Here is an 8,565-nt window from a genome sequence, read left to right as displayed (position 1 = left end):
GGGCTACAGCTCGAGCAGGCAGCACGTGCGTGCCTGCGTGAAGGAGATGCAGTGCTAAGCGCTGGAGCAGGGAGCAGCAACGCTAGCGCAAGTAGCAAGGCGAGGCAGCACAGGGGAGAAAAAGAAAGAGGAAGCCACCACCGGGAGAAAACAAGAAAGGAGAAGAGAAAGAAAGAAAGAAAAGGAAGGAAAAAAAGTATGAAAAAAAGAGTTAGAAGAGAGAAATAAAATAGATTTAAACAAAATATGAGAAAAGAAAAGAGGGGACACGCGCGCGGCACCGACGATCACGGCCGGGCAGGCGCACGCGGCCGACTGCGACATGATGGTGATGCGACGGGATGGCGGGGCCGGTGGAAAAGGAAAAGGGACGGGTGGCTCCGCAGAAAAAGAGGACTGCGCGATTGTCGGGATGGCGGAAAATCGGGGGTGGGTTTCGGCAGCTCGAGCGGCGGAAAAGGTTTAAAATATTTTTAAGCGAGTGATTGCTAATGCAATTTAAATAAGATAAAAACGCGGGCGTTACAGCAACCCGCCACGGTCCGCTAGAAGCCAAGTCGCCCCAAGATGCCGATGCTGCAAGCGCCGTCCTTCGATGCAGTCCCGCGTCGCACTGACAGATACCAAGCAACGCCAGCCGCCGCGGTCCGCGCAAGCAGGCACAATCAACAGACATGCAACAACCTCCGGCCGCCACCATTGCTATGAACGCCATCACGAGGGCTCAACAACACCAGTTTAGCTTGCCATGCGGTGGAATAGCCAAACCACTCGATGCCGTAGATGACCAATGGACAAGAAATACATCAAGCTAGATGGGTCTCTAAAGACGACACCTCCAAGGAGGACACGACGCCAAAAGGCACCACCGTTGCTCGTCCCGAATTTGGATAGGGTTTTCACCAGAGAGCCCCGTGCAACAAGATTTTAGCTCCAAGATGACGCCCCCAACGGGAAAAGCGATGCCCTAGGGTGCTGCCGTCAACTCTACAAGCAAGAATGCTAGCAAGGACTTTCGCCGGAGCATTCCAACCCCTTGCTACACGCTCACGGCTTGGCACTCCTGGACCACAGCCACAGTAGCCCATCCGGAGCGGCTTCGCCGCTGCGCCTCTACGCACCATGCTGCTGACCTCCACCTCCGCTACGCTCGTTGCTTAGAAGCGCTGGCCACACGCCCCCGTGCTAGTGAAAGGACCATGATGTCGTCTAGAGGGGGGGTGAATAGGCGTACCTGCAAAATTTCACTCCAAAGCAGCGGATAAAATTCACTGCCTGTCAAACCCGGAACTTCCGAGTTATCAAATTCGGAACTTCCAAATTTACGCAAGGCAATAGATAAACTCGGAATTTCTAGGTTCTACAAATCGGAACTTCCGGGTTCACCCAGAGCAGAGTGAAGACAATAAATCTAGTGCGAGTAAATGGATACAAGTTCAAACCCCAGCTGTAGAGTAGGCTAAGTGGAGTTTCTAGAGTAGGTCCACACAGTCCCTGTAATTACAAAATAACAATCTCTCCAAGAACACAAGTGTTCAATGGAGAGCTCCTCAAATCCACAAGATAAAATTGAACACAATTGACATAAGGATTTTTACCGAAGTTCGAATTCACTGCATGTACTACACAAACTCAGTGAATCCTACTCTCCGTTGAGGAGCTCCGCGAAGCCTCCCTGCCAAGGCGCTACACAAGCACACCTTGGTCTTCCACTATCTTGATTCCCTTCCCTTACAGAGGTGGAAACCGACCTTGACAAACTTCCTGCGACAGCCCACATAATTGGGTGCTCACCGAACAACACCTAGCCGTCCGTCTAGGAGCCAAAGCTCCAAGAGTAAAAAATGCAAATATATGATTTGGGCCAAACTCAAGTGCTCAAGGTTTGCTATGCTCTCTAGTATTTTCAAGCTTTCACTCTCTCAAACCCAACTTAAAGATATTACAAGAATCGTACAATCTCACAAAGAGAGGTTTGGGAGAGCTCAGCAAGGCTACTAAGCTTTCTTAGGACGACCAGCAAGCAGCAGAAAAATGCATGGAACAACAGCCCACCAAGGAGGAGGCTCAAGGGTATAAATAGCTAGGTCCAACGAAACTAGCCATCATATGACAGTTAGAATTCAGAACTTCCGGATTCTCGTACTCGGAACTTTTAGATTTTCAAACCTAATAGCCGTTAGTGCCACGTATGCAAAACCCGGAACTTCCGAGTTGGGAAACTCGGAACTTTTAGGTTGTCCCTGTTAATTCCACCCAACGTGCACTTGAGGCTTTTATGACTCTCTCAACTTACTTGAGCTACTCGAGCATTGAGACTAAACCAAAACATAATATGATGCATCCCTCTTAATAGTACGGCACACATATACTCAAGATTAAAGATAGATTACATTTCAACCATTTGAGTTTTTAAAAGTGTACCATGTTGTGGCTTGATCATTCTCAATCTGAGGAGTGCATCCAACTTGGTTTCTATAATTTGAGCACAACTTTCTTGAGCTAGTAACTTGAACCATTATCTTTGAATAAAATTCACTTCTAATTCAAACCACAATCTTCACATAAGATTCTAGAAAGATTGATACTTACTTGCTACTATGAACATCATACATGACTAAGAATCTTCAACTTGAATCTAAAGAAAGTTTCTTCGCTCTAGCATTGATACTTCGGCACAAACTAATTGTCCTTCACCAAGCTTAGTCCCTCGAAGCACTATCCCGAATTCCAACTATTCATCCTTGCATCACATAAAGTTCCATATAGGTTTGTATCATAATTAAATCATCAATCAAATCTATTCTTTATAATTCTTTGCAACTTATATCTTCTATTGATAGATTGTTCATTTCTTCACAAGAAATTCCCTTCTAGTGTTATGACTTTGTCAACATGCTTCATTTGGATATGAGAATAAATAGTTGTCATCAAACACATGACTCAATCCATATAATATTCTTTGCTTATCAATATTGTCACTTTAATTATAGTCTAGTCAAATATCTTATCATATGAGTCTTTTATCTTTACTTTCAATATCTTTCATCATAAATATTGCATCGATATAACAATCAATTCCTGCTCATATACTCAACAAGATCATTAGTTCTTTAATTGCGGTATCATTCTATTCACCAAAACCTACTAGGGACCTAGATGCACTTTCAACTGGCTCGGCCGGCGCGCCCCGCCGGAGCAAGCGAACGCAGTAGGTGGCTCGACATTGCCAACCACGCCACCATGGCGCCACTAGCACGCCCAAGCAGGCCGCCGCCAGTCGTGCCTCCATAGCGCCGCTGGCGAGGCCATGCACAGGCCAACCCCCGGCTGTAGCACCACGCCGCCGCCAGTCCTTCCGCAGTGCCCCTGCAGCGCATGACAGATCACCGCTCCCGCTCCTCCTCGGCACTAGCCCGCCGCAGCATGGCTAAACGTCGTTGCCACTCCACCTCTACCGCGAGAGGTTACGGATCCAGTCCTGCCGCCACCGGATCCAGCTGCCAGGGCCCCAGATCCGACCACGCCGGCCGCTAGAGTATTGTTCCCGCCTGGCCTCCACCCGCAACATCGCTCCCGCCTGGCCTCCCGCGGTAGCCGCGCGCCCACCTCGTTGAGGACGACGCAGCTCTGCATCACGCGCGGCCTACTTGTCGAGCACCTGCACACTGGGCCTCGTCGGCCATGCTCGCACGCACACGACGCCTCCGCACCCGCTCCCGGCTCCTGCTTGACGCCGTTGCCACCGCGCCCGTCGGCAGATCCAGCCGCGGGGACACCGAATCCGCGCTTGCCGGCGCTAGATCCGACCACCCACGCCGACGCCGCCACGAGCTGCCATGTCCAACGATCGAGGCGGCCGTACCCGCCTGGATCCAAGGGAGAGGATCGCCACCCCGCCGCCACTGTCCTTGCGAGCCGCAGGGTCTTCCGGCGGCTGGCTCGAGCGGCGGTGCGGCGGAGGGAAACGTGGGAGGAAGGGGCAGCGGCGGCGGCGTTCCACCCGCCCGTGTCGCCCACGTGGGAGCGATGCGGGGGGAAGTTTCCTAGCTGCTGGCTCTTACCGTTGGACAAGGCCTCATAGTCAGAGCAATGGCTGTACGCATCACAGTTTTAAGGATAAATGTGACTGGAATTACATCATATCATTCTCAAATCTGATCATGGGACGTCGAACCCCACTAATGCATAAGGTGGGTTCGAACTGCAAATATTTGATATAAAACCCAACCCTAAAAATATATATCTTCCCAAAAAAATCTTATAGAAACGAACAACAAACACCCTAACTTGTGGAAAAACCAAGTAACCGCTTTCATAATTTAGCATGGCTGGTTGCACTCTGTACCCACTAAAGATCAAACTTCAAGTCTGACATCATGTATATCTTATTAATACGTTTATTTTATCTAGTGGTAGATAATATGCCTGTCACCAGCATGATACATGTGGCTGTGATGACTTCGCTAATCTATAAGATTTGTTAATATACTTGCTCAAGAAAAAAATGATGGTTTGCATGAAGAATCCATGAGCTCTAGGTCAGATATCAAATACCAAGGAAAAAAGATAATAGAATTAGATGAAACCGAACATAACCTAAAACAATTTTCTAACTCGAGGTTATCAAACTTTCTCTAAAATATAGCAAAAGATTCTTACCCTAAAGATCTATGCATTGCAAAACATACTACAGGTCCAACATCACTAGTTGAATTCAGATCATACTCGTGTTTTACACTAGTAACATTATACGCGTACTATTATTTTCTATGTCCTTTGCCGGACGCGTTAAAGTTGCCGCCACCGACTAGCGTTAAACTTCGTTTCGAAAGTGCAAAAAATCGTGGCCTGTGTGTGGGCCTTGCAGCGCCAGAGAAGCGTCAGTGGACCGAACCGTGCCGCAACCAGGCAACCGGCTGCCTACCATCACCATCTGCTTCCCTTTCCACTCTCTTTCACACGGCAATACGTGTCCACGCATTATCTCCCCGCCTTTTCCATAGGTACCCTTTTGGTCTTGACAAATTGCTCAGTATTTAAATTCCAAGACGACTCCAAGGTGGCAAGTGGCAGCATGCTCTTATAGCCCTTAAACGAGACAATATAATTTTAAGATAACCCAGGCATTTTACTTTGATGTTCTGTTCAGGGAACTACCTTAACTTATGGTTGTTGTGCAGCAATGCTACACAGCAATATCAGAATCCATAGTGTCATTTTGAGTTTTACATGCATGATAATGTATTTTTGAATAAGCAAGAGCTCAAAGGACCAATCAACTAGAAATTTGAGTGAGAGTTCGTAAAAGAATAGTTCCAGCAAACATGATATTAAATGGAAACACCAAATTTTAAAAGAAAAGGAATGTCTGTTATCTAACGATAATACATATAAATTTGAGAGGAGGAGGAGTTATAATAACTTTGATACGTCATCATATTGTTACGCGGTAGGGGCTTGTGAACTCATCCGAGTCATACAGGACGGTCATTCAAAATTCAATCGATGCCAAATCTTGCCCCGCGATAAGATTGAAGATTTGAAACCGATTACTCCAGCATTAACGGCCAAGTTCACACCATTTAGGAGAAGAAAAAGGACGCCACGCCGCGCCTTCTTCCCCATCAAGAAAGAAAAGGACCTCACTAAATGATCCGCAGCCGCACCCATCCCGTCCGTCCGTCAGCTCACGCCCCCGCGATCGGACGGCGCCTACCCCACCTCGCCCAGGCCACTCCACGCCACCGACCGCAAATAATTCGAAACGCCAGGGGCACGCAGGTAACTTCCCCTCGCGTCCGCCCTTTTTATCTGGCTCCCCCACCTTCCCCTGGCCCGACGACGCCCCCATTTCGAGGCTCCTCCTTGCGATTCCAATCCCCGCACGCCTCCTTCGCCTCCGCGTCCGCCTCGCTCAGGGTTAGGGTTTGCTCTGCTCACCCATCTCGTGCTCTGCCCTTCTTTTTTCATGTGCGATTTGTTAGGGAAGGCTTGATCTGTGTCCTCCGGGGCCTGATTCGACGTCCCTTGATCGATCTGCGCGGTTTTTTTGTGATTGTTTTTTGGGTGTTGATTCGTTGGTGCGGGGGATTCTACGGCCCGTGGAATCGCGAAGGGGACTGGCGCTTCCAGGGTTCGTGGGTTGATTTGGTCTAAGGTTGGTGGTTTCTTCTGTTCAGGTTCAGGTGGAAGTCCTTTGGTTGGGGGAAATGGAAACGCGTTCTTTTTTTTTTCTTGTTATTTTTTTTAAAAAAATTGTATTAAGGTTGTTTCTCTTGGCGAAATGATTAGAATTACTTGTATTTTTTTGTCTGATTTCTTAAAGTTTGTAGCGCTGTTAAATGTTACTAGTGATTTAAGTATTTTATTCCGTGGAAATCGTGTGTATTTAGTTGTATAACCGGTGGATTGGTTAAATTACTTTGCAGATTTGGTGCATGTTGTTCTCGATTTACGTCCTCGTGAAAAATTTCTGTGTGTGTTTTCGAAGATTTGAATTGATATACTCTGATTTGTTTAGGAATGCTGGGTTGATTTGTATTGCGCAGCAGATTTTGAGATGGTGACTTCTGCGGTGCTCTCCCTACAAATTAGGATCTTGTTTCATCGAGTGCAACCTCTGCGTGACTGATGTTTGTTAAAGTGACAAACCGTGTGGTCATTTACATTGATTGTTTAATATGCAGCTTATAGTAGTCATGGAACACAAGGAGACGGGCTGCCAGCAACCGGAGGGCCCAATACTATGCATCAACAACTGCGGCTTCTTTGGCAGTGCGGCCACCATGAACATGTGCTCCAAGTGCCACAAGGAGATGATAATGAAGCAGGAGCAGGCCCAGCTGGCTGCCTCCTCCATTGATAGCATTGTCAATGGCGGTGACGGTGGGAAAGGCCCTATCATAGCTGCAACCGCAGAGGTGGCGGTTGCTCAAGTTGAGGAGAAGACTATTGTTGTGCAGCCTCCATTTGTAGCTGAAACCAGCGAGGATGCTGCTATTATCCCCAAGGCCAAGGAAGGTCCGAACCGGTGTGCAACCTGTAGGAAGCGGGTTGGCCTGACGGGATTCAACTGCCGATGTGGTAACATGTACTGTGCGGTGCACCGCTACTCCGACAAACATGACTGCCAGTTTGACTACCGGACTGCAGCTAGGGATGCGATTGCCAAGGCCAATCCTGTGGTGAAGGCGGAGAAGCTCGACAAGATCTGAAGGGGGCAATGGGGAACGAAATGGGTTGCGATCTGCAAGATTCAATCATGCATCTTTGCTGCTTTATCGTTGAACATCCCATTCTTGTTTGCTGCCACATCCCTGAGTCGTTCAACACTATGATGCTCACGCATCCTGGCAGCTGCAAGAACTCATCCTCAGTCGAGTCCAAAATGGTTTGCGTGTTGGCTATGTTGTGTAAGCTTATTCAGTTATTCATGGTGGTTTCAGTCGGTATTGTGGCATTCCCATTTAGGTAGCTCTGTAATGTACTATTGTCTCATGCGTGTTACATTCCAATCAGTAATAGTAATCAGCAATGGTCTGCCATATTTCCTCTTAAGTCTATTTTCTTGTTCTGTTGGTTTTTGTGATATTCCATTTACACCTCTACCTGTTCTGCATTCAAACAACCCCTGTTTTGCGATCATTCATGTGCGCTTATGATTCCATTCAGAGGACTAAAGGCCAAGAGGGGGTCATGATGGTTCTCAGGCAGTGCTCTGTCATACCCTTCAGGATATGTTCAGGTATTTGGTATTGTAGATCTAACCATCTGAAAGAAAGTACACATCTGAAGTTTGGTGTGCTTCGTGCTCTCTGAAGAGGAAGCAACCTATTTCAATTTCTTAGGCCCCATTTGGCATAGCTTATTTTGGCTTCAGCTTCATCTATTTTACGTAAATCAGGACACTGTAGCACGAAGCTGTTTTATAAGCTCGTGCTAAAATGAACTAGAAGCCAGGCAAAACTAGTGCAAAACTAGTTTTTCTGGCTTCACCAGCTTCAGCTTCACTGGTGAAGCTCTTTTGGCATAAGCTATGCCAAAGAGAGCCTTAAAGCTGTTTAAAGGATGCAATGAGGGGATTCTTGTGGATGAACACCATATCTCAAAATCATGTTTGTTGGGGAGCTGTGATTTGTATCAGGATGCAGCTTGGTTGTTGGGCGTGCTGATCCTGTATTACAACACAGTTTACACATACAATTACTTGGTGAATGCTTTAATTCATCATCTTTTTTGAAAAATCATTATACAAAGCTCTTTGCTCGCAAGGGAACATTTCACAATTCATATTCTTCCATCTCTTTCTAGTCTGTACAGGTGGGAACATGCGGCTTTCCTTTTTACATGTGATTGGAACGAAACCTAATTTGTTTTCTATGATTGTCACCGGCAAAGAATTGGAACAAGTCTAAACAAACTTGTTTTCGTATGATTGTCACTTGCAAAGAAGATGATAATTTGTACGAAAAAATATGTTCTTCTGCAGGGGGCGAATATTTTTGCTCCTCAATTTGTGGGTGGGTCTCTATAGACATGATGGGAACATTGAGCAACTCTTCT

General features: G+C 46.9%; 1 protein-coding gene across 3 annotated transcripts; it reads left to right on the top strand.

Moving 5' to 3' along the window:
• Positions 1–5,785: 5,785 nt before the first annotated feature.
• On the top strand, positions 5,786–7,560 carry LOC112878766 (zinc finger A20 and AN1 domain-containing stress-associated protein 8). 3 transcript variants are annotated; one of them, XM_025942983.1, is made up of 2 exons: positions 5,786–5,922; positions 6,690–7,560. In XM_025942983.1, the coding sequence occupies exon 2, from the start codon at positions 6,702–6,704 to the stop codon at positions 7,215–7,217; it is 516 nt and encodes a 171-aa protein (XP_025798768.1). In that variant the 5' UTR covers positions 5,786–5,922; positions 6,690–6,701; the 3' UTR covers positions 7,218–7,560. The 3 variants fall into 3 exon arrangements, with proteins under 3 accessions (XP_025798768.1, XP_025798769.1, XP_025798766.1); XM_025942984.1 differs by lacking the exon at positions 5,786–5,922 and adding an exon at positions 5,949–6,160; XM_025942981.1 differs by lacking the exon at positions 5,786–5,922 and adding an exon at positions 6,543–6,565.
• Positions 7,561–8,565: the final 1,005 nt, after the last annotated feature.

Source organism: Panicum hallii, chromosome 1, assembly GCF_002211085.1.
Source record: "Panicum hallii strain FIL2 chromosome 1, PHallii_v3.1, whole genome shotgun sequence".
NCBI classification, from domain to species: domain Eukaryota; kingdom Viridiplantae; phylum Streptophyta; class Magnoliopsida; order Poales; family Poaceae; genus Panicum; species Panicum hallii.
The sequence above is the reverse complement of the archived record's forward strand: the minus strand, read 5'-3'. Positions and strand labels throughout refer to the sequence as shown.